The 14,339-nt window shown below is 45.2% G+C and overlaps 1 protein-coding gene across 1 annotated transcript in view; it reads right to left on the bottom strand.

The window, feature by feature from the left end:
- LOC139266607 (adhesion G-protein coupled receptor F2-like) overlaps positions 1-13,433 on the bottom strand; it is a 109,873-nt gene extending 96,440 nt beyond the window's left edge. Inside the window, exons 1-5 of the mRNA XM_070884202.1 lie at positions 13,358-13,433; positions 12,601-12,657; positions 10,467-10,631; positions 4,613-4,915; positions 702-808 (exon numbers count right to left, since the gene is read on the bottom strand). Coding sequence (XP_070740303.1) covers positions 702-808; positions 4,613-4,915; positions 10,467-10,631; positions 12,601-12,657; positions 13,358-13,433 — 708 coding nt within the window. The remainder of the gene's footprint in view (positions 1-701; positions 809-4,612; positions 4,916-10,466; positions 10,632-12,600; positions 12,658-13,357) is intronic.
- Between the last annotated feature and the right edge of the window lie 906 nt (positions 13,434-14,339).

Below are 14,339 nucleotides of genomic sequence, written 5' to 3'. Positions count from 1 at the left end.
AGAAGGAACCAATGCAGCAAGGATCTGCTACCAGTTATAAAAATAATTAGTTTTGGATTGCAGCAGGTTCTCTCATATGGTTCAATTATCACCACATTCATGACAGGAGCAAATCAGAAAAAATGATGGGTAGATAAATCCATCAAGGCCAGGGCAGTATCTATGCTTATACCTGAAGTTGCTAGAAGTCCATTGCAAATATACCACAGTAGCAAGTCAGGTTCATTTCTATGTTTAAAAAATAATATTGCTATATTTATATATTATTTTTTTAAATCCCTTGTATTCTGCTTAGTGCCACAAATATTACTTCCTGTAACATTTTTCATGTCAACATTTAAAGTGGGAAAACCATATGAAAACTTTTATAATATGAAAATAATATATAAACAGTTGGCTGTCAGTGAACCAACTAATTGCCTCAAAATGCTTTTTGAAAAGGTTTTCACCCAGTAACTGAAACTAGACCATTTTGTAAAAAAATCAAACAAATTACATATTGCACAGTGACAGCATTACATTTTCCCATTTCATTGCCTTTCAAGTTTTTTAATATCCTTATTAAAGGTTTTACTTTAAGGCATCAGCCTGGCTTCAACCAGAATTTGTCATACAATCCTGAAAGTCAAAGCTCCCAGCAGTAGCACAAAGTTGAAACAATACATTTTTGAGTTTGTAATGTTATTCATTCAATTACTTACCTGTGTCTTAAAATCTCTTTCGAACTTTTTATACAAGGTTGAGGAAGAATTGCTTAGTTCATCTGTATAGGTAATGTTTTGAAGTTTGATTGCAAAGGTTTGCGTTTCTGTTAATAAAGTAGCCATTATTAATTTTTTATTGTTTCAAATATAAAGAATGTGTAATTGTTTGCGACTCAGGTACTTTATATTACTAATGAATTGCAGTTATTCTATAATCCAGCATCCTACAAAGAATTATGGGTGGAATTTTTCAGAAAAATGTTATAGAAAACTGAAAATTTCACAGATTAGCAAAAATAGAATGATCAATACGTGAAATTAAAAGATTCAGGCTAGTTTCTAACACTTGCTGTGTCAATGTTACCTGGTGTTTTAGTCTATCTTTGGCCAGTTTTAGTACCAGCCACTGCAGTGTAGCAGTCAATTGAAGTGCCAGCTCAGTATGTTCCACGTCTACAATGAGTGATAACTTTCTCCCAACATTACGAATGATGCTGGCCCTCATTACTGCATTGCTTGCTGAGAAATAATCTGCCGTTGATGACCAGCACATTGTGGTAAGTGTTTTCCACTATTGCAGAATCTTTTCACGGTACAAGTTCCATTGACTGTAAAGATAAGCCCCCGACGCCACCAATATTCCAGGTTTACATCATTTTGTATATTTTGGGGCAAGCTTCCCGGCCTCTGCCAGAGACTCTGCCTGGGAGGATGATTAATTACACTGGTCATTTTGGCCCTTTAACTTTTAAATCCCCCTAACCATCATACATGGTAACGCTGAATATCAGGCACCCCTAACATTGCTGTTGCTATGGTGCATACGATTACAAATTGTCACCCATATATGGAAGAACATATTCTACTTTCTCGTCACTTCCTTGCAAAAGTGACTCCCTATTCCATTCAATTTATCCTGCAGTGACGTAAATCAAGAGAAAAATCTATGTGCCGTGTATATCTAATAACAAGATCAGTGGGAAAAATGGTCAGATGAAGCATAAATGCAATCTTGCAATTATCTCTTTCACTAAATTCACAATATTTGAAATAAATACAAAAATGTTTCATCCTTCCTCCAACAATCTCAAATTATTTTTTTCCTCTGTGCATCATATGGCTCTTTTCAGTTGCACAACTTTCCATGATATTGAAATAGTTAGCAATAGCCTGTTCTGCCACCTCTTCCCAAGCAGTACTTACTGCATTTTCTTTTTCAGGAAGGTGCCCCTTATAACCAAAGATGGCACGCATCCTTGCCTGCACCTCCATGAACATGACTTTCAAGGGTGTGTCATTAACAAAGAAGTCATACCAGCAACCTTGGAATTGTCAGACTTTGTACTCAGCTTCAGTGCAAAGCTGCTCTCCAAACCATTGATTTCCTGCCTCGCACGATGTGCAAATACACCTATATCGTGCTCTACTTGCACTTCTAAGGCACATCACACAGACTCCTGCCTCCATCCTCTGCTCTACCAGTGAGCCATGCAAAGTGTACTAGGAGCGCAGCACCCATATGTTAATGAAAAAACTGCACAAAATTTGGCAAGACTTCAGTGGCCTTTCCCAGGCCAGAACACAGGAACACCCAGACTGGAAGTCTCTGCCCTGGCCACACCATCTCCTTTGCCTTGTTCGGCTTCTCCACACCAGGGGCCCAAGTTTCGGCCTCAGTTGCTCCTGATTTTTTGGAGCAACTGGTGTAGAACGGAGTATCTTAGAAATTCAAATTCTCGGCATTTAGTTTGCTCCAGTTCTAGTCAGTTAGAACAGTTTCACTTTGGAACAGAATCTTTTTTTCAAAAGGGGGCATGTCCGGCCACTTACGCCTGTTTTCAAAGTTTCGGCAGTGAAAACTTACTCCAAACTAACTTAGAACAGAGTAAGTGAAGATTTTTGTACGCTCGAAAAAACCTTGTCTACACTTTAGAAAATCAGGCATAGATAACAAATCAGGCGTAGGGAATGGGGGGGGCGGGATTTAAAGGGAAGTTTACAAACATTAAACACTTCAGTTTTACAAATAAAGAGCCATCATCAATAATAAATGATAAAAACATCAATAAATCAACCAATAAATCAATCCAAAAAAATTAATAAGAAATAATTTTTTTTTTAAATCAATAAATAAAACATTTTCTACTTACCGACTGCAGCACCGGGAGCCCTCCAACAGCGTGCTGGGATGCCCCCCGTGTGTCTCTGTCAGTGTCTCTATCTCTCTGTCTGTCTGTGTGTGTCTCTCAATCTCTGTCTGTCAGTGTCTGTGTTTCTGACAGCGAGGGGAGGGGGAGGAGGGGGGTAGAGAGAGAGAGGGGGGTAGGGGGAGGGGAGGGAGGGAGGCAGAGGGGGAGGGAGGGAAGGGGGAGGGATGGGGAGAGAAGGGGGAGAAGGAGGAGGGGGGAGAGAAGGCGGGGAGAAGGGAAGGGGGGGAAGAGGAGAAGGGGAAGGGGGGAGAGGAGAAGGGGAAAGGAGAAGGGGGGGAAAGGAGAAGGCGGGGAAGGAGAAGGGGGTGAAAGGAGAAGGGGGTAAGGAAAGGGGGGGAAGGAGAAGGGGGGAAGGAGAAGGGAGGAAAGAAGGGGGAAAGGAGAAGGGGGAAAGGAGAAGGGGGAAAGGAGAAGGGGGGGAGAGATGGGGGGGAAAGGAGAAGGGGAAAGGAGAGGGGGGAGGAGAGGGGGGGTAGGAGAGGGGGGAAGGAGAGGGGGGAAAGGAGATGGGGGGGCGGAAAAGGAGAAGAGGGGAAAGGAGAAGGGGGGGGGAAAGGAGAAGGGAGGGGGGAAAGGAGAAGGGAGGGGGGAGGCTGAAAGGGCCGGGCCCGGTCGGGCCCAAGACTTCGGGCAGGGCCCGTCCCCAGCACCAGATTTACAGGTAGGTGGCGTTGGGTCGGGTCGGGTCCGGGTTCCGGGGTCGGGAGCGCGGGTCGGGTCGGGGGAAGCGCAGGTCGGGGTCGGGAGCGCGGGTCGGGTCGGGTCGGGTCGGGTCTGGTCTGGTGGGGGTGGGGGGGAGGATGGAGGTCGGGTTGGTTCGGGTAGGGGGGGAGGGAGGGAGGGAGGGCGGGTCGGTTCGTGTCGGGGGCGGGGGGAGGGAGGTCAGGTTGGGTCGGGTCCGGTCCGGGGGGGGGGGTCGGGAGCGCGGGTCGGGTCGGGGGGGAGGGAGAGGGAGGTCAGGTCGGGTGGGGGGGGGGGGAGCGCGGGTCGGGTCCAGTCCAGTGGGGTCGGGTCGGGTCTGGTCCGGGGACGGGGGGGTGGGGGGAAGCAGGAATCAAGTCGGGTCGGGTCTGGTCCGGAGGAAGCAGGAGCTGGGCGTGGGAGGCAGCCTGATGCACGCAGCCCCAGTGAGACCATTCGGCCAGAGCTAGGGGCTGCGTGCTTCGGGCCCTTCCCACATAGTTTTGGGCGCCTGGAGCTACTGCACATGCGCGCCCACTGTAGGGGATCTATAAAGCTTTACTTCACCCAATAACAATATAATTGAGACCCAGAGGGTTCTCCTGCTCTGCCACTAACTTTCAGCAGAGGACCAATGAAAAGTCTGAAAAAAACTCTTAATGGTGTGTACTCCAATTTTCCATGGTTTCCACAGCTCTTCTGTTGAAGTTAAGGTGGAAAAATGGGAGAATCCCCTCAGAAATTCTATACGTAAGTAGTCAGTATGGTCACAAAGCTGTCAGTGCCACCAACTCAGATTAACGATTCTAGAAATGGTCTCTACCTCAGTACTAATTGTCATAATGTCCTTTAGTTTCCAATACTTGTTTCTGCAATTACACTACCAATTTAGACTTGTTACACAGATCAGTAATGTTACTGTTAGTTCTTTAAAGTAATGTGAGCTGGATGACATTCAGTTTAGACCAACAAGTGTACTTTCTTATTCGTGAAAGGGATAAACATTGTTCAATTTACCTAACTTATTTGGCGGTGTCGTGGCTGTTGTTGACGTAGTCTTTGACGCAGTTGTGGGTGTTGTTTGTGCATTTGTTGTTGTTCTTGTTGGTGTAGTTGTGGGTGCAGTACTTTGTGTTGGCGTTGTTGTTATAGGTTTGAGCTCACAGAATGTCCCTTCTGTTGGATAATCCTTGATACAGTCACAGGTCTGGTCTTTTATAATATTCGCACTGCAAGATTGGTACTTTGTACAAAATGTTGAGTTCCAAGTAAATTGACTATCACATGTACATCGAATTTCATTGTTCACAGATTCACAGACTGTAGTGAAAAAAAGCAAAAGTAATTAAAACATTGCCAGTAATCTGGGGTTACTGAGTACACAGCAGAGATGTATTTTCCCCATCACTTAATAATGGATCCGTGACATATTTAACAAAGCTAACAAAATCAATGTCCAATAAATGGCCATATGCCATTTTGTGAAAAAAGTATCATTCTATCAAGCCATAAAAATATTTTGAAGATGGAAAAATATTTACTAACAAAATACAATAAGAACATAAGAACATAAGAATTAGGAACAGGAGTAGGCCATCTAGCCCCTCGAGCCTGCTCCGCCATTCAACAAGATCATGGCTGATCTGGCCGTGGACTCAGCTCCACTTACCCGCCCGCTCCCCATAACCCTTAATTCCCTTATTGGTTAAAAATCTATCTATCTGTGACTTGAATACATTCAATGAGCTAGCCTCAACTGCTTCCTTAGGCAGAGAATTCCACAGATTCACAACCCTCTGGGAGAAGAAATTCCTTCTCAACTCGGTTTAAATTGGCTCCCCCGTATTTTGAGGCTGTGCCCCCTAGTTCTAGTCTCCCCGACCAGTGGAAACAACCTCTCTGTCTCTATCTTGTCTATCCCTTTCATTATTTTAAATGTTTCTATAAGATCACCCCTCATCCTTCTGAACTCCAAAGAGTAAAGACCCAGTCTACTCAATCTATCATCATAAGGTAACCCTCTCATCTCCGGAATCAGCCTAGTGAATCGTCTCTGTACCCCCTCCAAAGCTAGTATATCCTTCCTTAAGTAAGGTGACCAAAACTGCACGCAGTACTCCAGGTGCGGCCTCACCAATACCCTATACAGTTGCAGAAGGACCTCCCTGCTTTTGTACTCCATCCCTCTCGCAATGAAGGCCAACATTCATTTGCCTTCCTGATTACCTGCTGCACCTGCAAACTAACTTTTTGGGATTCATGCACAAGGACCCCCAGGTCCCTCTGCACCGCAGCATGCTGTAATTTCTCCCCATTCAAATAATATTCCCTTTTACTATTTTTTTTCCCAAGGTGGATGACCTCACACTTTCCGACATTGTATTCCGTCTGCCAAACCTTAGCCCATTCGCTTAACCTATCTAAATCTCTTTGCAGCCTCTCTGTGTCCTCTACACAACCCGCTTTCCCACTAATCTTTGTGTCAAATAGCCTTGCTGAAGCCATAAGTATAACTTGTACTGTAACAAAGGGGAAGAATCAGTAATTACCTGATAAGTGATGTAATTTGTCAAAGCCAAATTCCAATTTAATCTTGAAATTAGTTCATATAATCAGAGAAGTTTACAGCACAGAAGGAGGCCATTTCGGCCCATCGTATCCATGCCGGCCAACAAGAAGCTATCCAGCCTAATACCATTTTCCAGTTCTAGGTCTGTAACCCTGCAGGTTACGGCACTTCAGGTGCACATCCAAATACTTTTTAAATATGGTGGGGGCAGACAGTGAGCCAGGGCAGATCTTCCCCAGTCCAGGCTGAGTCACTGTGTAAGTGACAGCAGCTGGAGAGACTGACACAGTCTGGGTAAAGGTCACCGGACACCTCAGTGCCTCAGTCATGCTCCGTTCACTATTCATCAATGTAACCCAAAAGGAGGAGGTGCCAAAATTAGACTTAAAAAGGGCACAGATTCTGAGCCCTGTCCTGATCTTAACAGGGAATATATGCAAGAATAACCAGCTTAATTTCAATCCGGGAAATTTACATATGTGGACCGTAACAAATTAAAATCTATTTCATACTTACTCTTGCTGAAGCAACCAGGCTGATCCAGCACTTGCGGCATTGGTCGGACCCCCTCGCCCCGTGGGACACCGACGAGAGCACATCGGCAATCTCGCCCCAAATCTTCCGGTAGGCCCGGGGTGGAGGTTTCCCACCCTGGATTAATTGGGACCACCGCGAGTGCACCTCCCCGACGAGGGCCTCATTGGCCTCGTCAGAGAAGGGTTTGGCCCTCCTCCTACACTCCCCCTCCTGGAGACTCTCTCCCAAGTCCATGTAGGACATCTTCATCATACTTTTTAACTTTCTCTCTTGATTTACAACAATTTTTAACTTTTAACTCCTTCACAACAATAGCGCGCCTTCAAAAATCTTAGCAATCCATCAATCCTTAAAGCTCTTCTCTCTCTCCACTGCAAATACTCTCTCCAATTCAAACACTCTCTCTCCTTCCCTTTGCCTTCTGACCTCCCGAATCGCAGGGGGAAAAAAACGCATGCACAGAAAGGCCGTTGCTAGGGAAGTCTTACCTTCCACATCACTGAGGCCTGTTTCGTATTGCTAGGGCCCAATCCACATCGCTAGGCTATCGCTGGGAAAAAAAAGCCGAAAGTAACGATCTGAAAAATGGGCGATCTTCCATCAATCCTGAAAGCTGAAACATCGCTAAGGCTGGAACATCGCCCATTTTTGGGCCCTAGTGATCTAAGTGGAAAGTCGAGCCCATACAATTTAAGCATAACCTTCTTGCTCTTGTATTCTGTGCCTCGGCTAATAAAGGCAAGCATTCCATATGCCTTCTTAACCACCTTATCTACCTGGCCAGCTACTTTCAGGGAACAGTGGACATGCACTCCAAGGTCCCTTTGTTCCTCTACACTTCTCAGTATCCTACCATTTAATGTGTATTCCCTTTCCTCGTTAGCCCTAGTGCCCTCATTGTAGTGAGCCCAACTAAAAAAAAGGTGTTCATTAATTCCTAACCTTTACCTACTGTGCAGTTTTATAGTAAAGGAATCCATGTATATGATTCCTATAATATGTATTATAAATAATATACAATATTAATGTACAAGGCCTCACTCCCACAACAGACCTCGCTCAATGGGATCAGAGAATTAGGCTCAGTGGTCAGCAGATCCAATTTATGATGCTCCCCATTTTCCAGTGAGTGTAAAAACACTCCTACTGCACTATGTGAATCTTGCCATTTACCACAGCTACTGTTGTTACTGTTGCTCTGAGTGAGATTGTAAACTTAGCAGCAATTTGTGCCAAATTGGGAGCGTTTTTTTTTTGATCTGGGACTAATTGAATTGAGACTGTCCAAACTCAGTTTTTTAAATAAGATTTTATAATCAGCAGAGATTTTCATTTCATCATTCTGGGTTGGATTTGAACCCATGTGCCAGTGATACTAGAACAATTGTTAACTCAAAACAGTGTCCAGTTCTGTTCTATTATAATCTCGATTCTTGCTTGAATCATGTTAATTCTGCTTGTATTCTCTAGATTTGTTATACTGCATACATTCACATTACTCACGTTATTCATCTCAGAACCATAAAGGAACTGGACATCAGATATACAGCCAGATAGGGTTCAGGGCCAAATCTGGCCTTTATTATTTCACCACAAATAATAAAAGTCAAACTGAACATGGCAAAATGCTCTGAAGTTATCACAAGGAAGATCAGAATATCTCAGAAATCTTGGAAAATCTTCACTGTATGCAATACATACAATATATCTAAACTATGTTGTGATATATCTTCAGGCAATTAGTTTAAAAATATAACAATAGAAATTAGTTATTTTTAATTCTGAGAATAGTTTTTGTATAAGTTTCAAGAGATTATAAAGAGTGCTGGAGATTTGTATTTGCTTTGGACTGCAACAGAGGGGAAATCCACGCCACAGAGCCCACGAGGACCTGGTGGGCAGCTTTCTTCTTATTGGCTGCTTTACACTATTGCTAAAAGTCAAAAAGACCTCCTTTGTGTATGAGTAAGACAGTTAATTAAAGTGCCCGCTTCATAATGTGCCTGTCACTATAACATGTTTTTTTTAATCAAAAAGGAAGTTTCATAAAGTGTGGTTATTATGTTTGATGTACAATTTCAGATCCAACTTTGGTCAACTGGATTGAACATATGTAATTTCTTTACCAGTTTTGTCCCATCCATTCCCTTCTCCCCTAAAGACAACTGACTCTCACTGCGGGAATGTACCATAAGCACTGGCAGCCTGGTACTTCATCGATGAAGCTCTTCTTCATCTGTAAAACCACACAGTAATTGCTGGCTGATAATTTGACGTGGGGCATCACAGCAAGCCTGATTCTGTCCTCACAAAGTGGTTAGAGATCGGAAGCACGTGTCTTGGCTGATTTCTCCCCAGGGCTATTGAGGTTGACTGCAGCACTTCTACTCTTACATCTTCTGTAAGTAACTAACTCAGCACAGATTGAGATTAAACCTAGAGGGGGAGATTTTCGGCAGCGCGTTCAAGTGCTAATCATCGTTTGGTGGCCAATGTGGGGTCTTAAGCTGAAATGCCAGTTAAGCCTACATTTAGCACAAGACGCCATCTTGGTAAAGGAGTTGAAGCTTCCATTAGGTACGGCTGCCCAGAGGAACATTAAGGGGCTGATTGCCACTTAAAATGCCTGCTGAGGCTGCACGGCATTCTGGTGGTGAGCACTTGTCCTAACGCTCTCTCCTAACAGCGACCAGCTGTTTGGGAGTAAACACGGTGTTGATGTCGATTTCAAGCGCTACATAAAGGGATACTTACCTTTTCATGTTCATTTGCTGCTGTGAAACACAGGGACTTTCTGGGACACTTCGTCAAGACTTCACTAACACTTGAACAACATTTATTCCAGAGATTCTCTGAGGACTTCACCTAAAAAGTATAAGTACTGTGCTACTTCACCGAATTGGACACCTTATAGGAGTAACCAAGCGAAAGGGAGTGCATGGTCCTCGGCATCTTGCTAGGACGGGGAATGGGAGGAGGACATGAGGCTGCTGCAGGAGCGAGAGACAAGAGGCTGAGGAGGACAAGGTGGCGTCCTTCCCCTCTGCAGTTAGACTACATCCCTTTTCCTCTGGACCTCCTGCACCAGGACCTGGTGTACCACATCCGAGAACCTGTGCACCCTCTCCCTCGGTCCCCAAACCATCCTGTAACATGCGCTGTGTGCCAGCCAGAGCACTCCGCACCTTCAGTAGAAGTGGGTGTGAGGAGCCCACAGGTACTGCTCCAAACAAATTGCATCTAATCAGCACTTGAGTGCTAAACCTGAAGATGTCTGTTTTAGCATCTCCAAGCAAGTTCAAATTATGGTAATCAGCAATTTGGACCAAAATTGTGTGCTAAATCCAGACTTTCAAACAGGCATGTCTTATTAGCACAGCTCCCATTTAGAACCTGTTTTCACCCTTTGGCCAAAATAACCTGCAGAATCCCCCAATAAGATCACACCTGGTGGGGGCTAGAACAAGTAAGGCAGCAGAAGAACTTGGTGAGCCAAAGCAGTTAGCTTCATTTGGGGATCTACGACTGTCATGTACAAAGGGCCTCATTTGACTTTTATGAACCATACATATAAGAGACTTTCAGCTGAAGCAGCATTTCAGGTAAAATAGAACTGTCAGGTGAAAAAGAACAATCTTAAATATATTAGTTAACTTTTACCATATCACAGTTGTCCACAGGCCAATTTTGAGATGATACAAAACGTGTTATCTTGGCAATGCCAGATATTGCATCACACTTTGGATGTATTCTGTCCACACTCACCTGTTGTAAGGGCGATATCAGTAATACTGAAAGTGCCATTTATTGAATCAATAGGCAACTCAATGGGATATGGTAAGTTTTCCAGCAAAGGTTTCAGAAGGATATCGAGGTCATTTTCGTTTATGCTTACTTCAACATCTATCACATATTCAGGTTGTTGATTGACTGTAGCATTTAACAAAAAAAAAGAGTTTAGCTCAAGACAAAAATAACAGTAACATTCAATGGCAAAACAGTCAAATCGAAAATAATCAGTTTTTGTCTGTCCTGGGGCGGGGCCGGGAGCTGGGGAGCACATAGTCTGGACTGAATGACAATTGTACCGACCAATGGACAATCAGGCCCCACCCAGCCTCGCAACCAATCAGGGCGGGGAACAATGAAGGTGACTGTGAATGCGGCAGGGCCAATGGGCACGGGCATGGGGTCTCCCCGGGCGTTGCTGTGGAGCCGAGAGGAGTGCATGGCGGGAGCAGCGTGAGAGAGAGAGAAAAAGAGAGGGAGAGAGAGAAAGAGAGAGTGACTAGGAGACAGAGAGAGAGAGGGCTGGGGAGAGAGGGAGGGGGAGAAAGAGAAAGGGACTGGGAGACAGAGGAGAGAGAGAGAGAGGGAGGGGGAGAGAGAGAGAGAGAGGGAGAGAAAGAGAACAGGCCTGGCAGACAGAGAGAGAGAGGGAGGGAGGGGAATGAAATGTTTTTTTTCATTTAAACTGGAATATCTGAGGAAACAAATCCCAGTTATATCCAAGAAAATTGGAAACAGTCTATTCTGGTGCTCATGTTTAAAAAGGGGGACAAATCAAATAAAGGCAACTACAGATCCACTCCTTTTACTGTCATTCCATTTAAACCAATAGAATAGATTATCTGGAGTTAACATGAATAATATCTATACAATACAGAGTCAGCATGGATTTATGAAGGGGAAGTCATATTTGACAAATTTGCTCGAATTCTTTGAGGATGTAACAGACAGGGTGGATAAAGGGGAACCAGTGGATGTGGTGTATTTAGACTTCCAGAAGGCATTTGATAAGGTGCCACATAAAAGGTTACTGCACAAGATAAAAGTTCACGGGGTTGGAGATAATATATTAGTATGGATAGAGGATTGGCTAATAAACAAAAACAGAGAGTAGGGATAAATGGTTCATTCTCGGGTTGGCAATCAGTAACCAGTGGGGTGCCGCAGGGATCGGTGCTGGGACCCCAACTATTTATAATCTATATTAACGACTTGGAGGAAGGGACTAAGTGTAACGTAGCCAAGTTTGCTGACAATACAAAGTGTGGGGTCATGCACTTTGGCAGGAAAAATCAAAGAGCAAGTTGTTATTTAAGTGGAGAAATTTGCAAAGTGCTGCAGTACAGCGGGATCTGGGGGTACTTGTGCATGAAACGCAAAAGGATAGTATGCAGGTACAGCAAATGATCAGGAAGGCCAATGGAATCTTGGCCTTTATTACAAAGGGGATGGAGTATAAAAGCAAGGAAGTCTTGCTACAGTTGTACAGGGTATTGTTGAGGCCACACCTGGAATACTGCGTGCAGTTTTGGTTTCCATATTTACGAAAGGATATATACTTGCTGTGAAGGCAGTTCAGAGAAGGTTCACTAGGTTGATTCCAGAGATGAGGGGGTTGTCTTATGAGGAAAGGTTGAGTAGGTTGGGCCTTTACTCATTGGAGTTCAGAAGATTGAGAGGTGATTTTATTGAAACGTATAAGATTATGAGGGGGCTTGACAAGGTGGATGCAGAGAGGATGTTTCCACATCCTCTGGAGAGGCGGGTCAGTGTTTAGAACATGTTAATGACGCTCTGTTCCTCAGATTTCGGGAGCCATTTGACTTTAGCGGCTGCGAGCCGAGTTTCCCAGGGCTCGGGAAACCCATCAGCTGCGGGAGGCGGCGGTAACGTATCCAGTAGGTGAGTGCTTTTGGACCAGGAGGAGCAGGAGTGCTTCCCCAAGACCCGTCAAGCAAATCTTCTTCCGCAATCTTCAGCCACAACCTGCGATCAGCCTGCCTTCCCCGCGATCTCTCCCCTGCTCCTCACTGCCGTACACCAATCCCCCCACCATGCCTTGATCTTCTGCAATTTCCAGAGACCATACCCAGCAGCCCTCAGCTGTTGCCTCCTATCGCTGGCTTTCCTGCCCGGCAGCCGGCCAGCCTCTCAATCTGGGCAGCTGCTGGACAGGAAACAGAGTAAAACAATACTAATGAGGGCCTGCTGTTACATTTCCATCATGTCCGGGTTTTCCTCACCCCACAAACACCTTCCTCTGCTCCCTCTCCACCTCCCCGTAAATATCGGGGCCTATTCGTTAAGTGTGAACTATTGATGATCCAGGGTAAAGAAATTGCTGAAGGGAAGAAAATAGCAAGTGCTCGTTAAAGGAATTATATTAGGATGAGGCGAGGGGGAGGAACTCAGTGGAGTGTTCCAGGGTTTGGGTTTTGGGAAAGTTGTCAAATTTACAAGTGATCCCAATCTAGGAGAAGCAGTAGATTCAGAGGAGGTTGTTCAGAAATAAGAGTTTGTGTTTTGATAAACTATGTAAGTTGGCAGAACAATGGGAGATGAAATGTCCTAATATCTCTTTATGTTTGCTAAGGCTCCTGTGATGCAGCTTGGAACGTTTTATTACATTAAAGGTGCTATATAATTGCAAGTTGTTGTTGTCGTTGAATGCAAATCAGAAGAAATCGGCCTGGATTTTGCGGTGGGTAATGGCGGTGAACTGTCAGCTTTCGCCATCATTACTCCTCTGAAACTGACTGTAACTTCAGGATTTAGCTCATGCGCATCAAAACACGGAAATCACTGCTCCGATACTGGCTGCACTATGGGACTCCACCCTGCTCCCCCCCCCCTCCGCACCACCTCACCCATAGCTATCAGTGAAACTCTCCATCCTTCAAACAGCTTCTGGACTTCAGCTGCCTGCTTTGGACAGCGATTCATCGATGCTCCGTGCCGGCTCCATTCTGCTTACATCGACTTTGTCCCATCATGGGACCTCTGACTTTGACCCTGGTCTCCCGACTATTATCTCCTACCTATTCCCTGCTACCATGAAATATGTATCCCGTTAATTACTATACTTAACCAGGTCTATGTAACCTGAGCTTTTTCCCTGTCCAGTCATGTGCGCACTTTGCTCACCACTCCGGACCCGGTACTTTTCCACTTTTTCTCCCCCTCTTCCTTTTCTCTCTGTCCATCCTTGACGGTTCTCTCCTGTCATCATACCTCCTTTCCATCTCTCCTCTCTCGGATACGCCGCCCTCCCAAATCCCTACCCCAATCCTTCATTATTCTTTGACCTTCCTACTCTCCTGCCTCCATCCCAAGCTTGACTCCCTCTTAGATAAGCCTACAGCTTCCCTCTGTGCCTCCTACATCCTACAAAGGGACCATTGAGGCACTCGTCGCTACCTCCTTCCGAGCAGCAACCCCAACTGTCCCACCCTACTCTCTCATCGACCTTCCCACCACAATGCACCAACTGGGGGCAAATCTTCCCAGTCCCCTCCTCGTCCAACTCAACGAAACCCCCCCACCCCAGTGTTGACTCTGTGGACGTTGGCAGTGGGTCAGCAATCACCGACCCTCTCGCATCTCCCTCCAGAATGTCCTTTCATTTGTGAACAAGACCTTTACATCGACATCATGGCCCTGACTGAAACTTGGTTGAAGGGCGATGACACATTACCCTTAAATGAAGGTTCCCCGCCTGGTTATATCTTCCACCACTTGCCCCGCTCCGACCGCCGTGGTGGTGGTGTGACTCTCATCACCAAATCACACCTTGGTCTGTCCCCTACTCCTCTGGCACTTTCTCCTCCTTTGAGCATCTCACCTTATTCC

Source organism: Pristiophorus japonicus, chromosome 7 (assembly GCF_044704955.1).
Source record: "Pristiophorus japonicus isolate sPriJap1 chromosome 7, sPriJap1.hap1, whole genome shotgun sequence".
Lineage (NCBI taxonomy): Eukaryota > Metazoa > Chordata > Chondrichthyes > Pristiophoridae > Pristiophorus > Pristiophorus japonicus.
The sequence above is the reverse complement of the archived record's forward strand: the minus strand, read 5'-3'. Positions and strand labels throughout refer to the sequence as shown.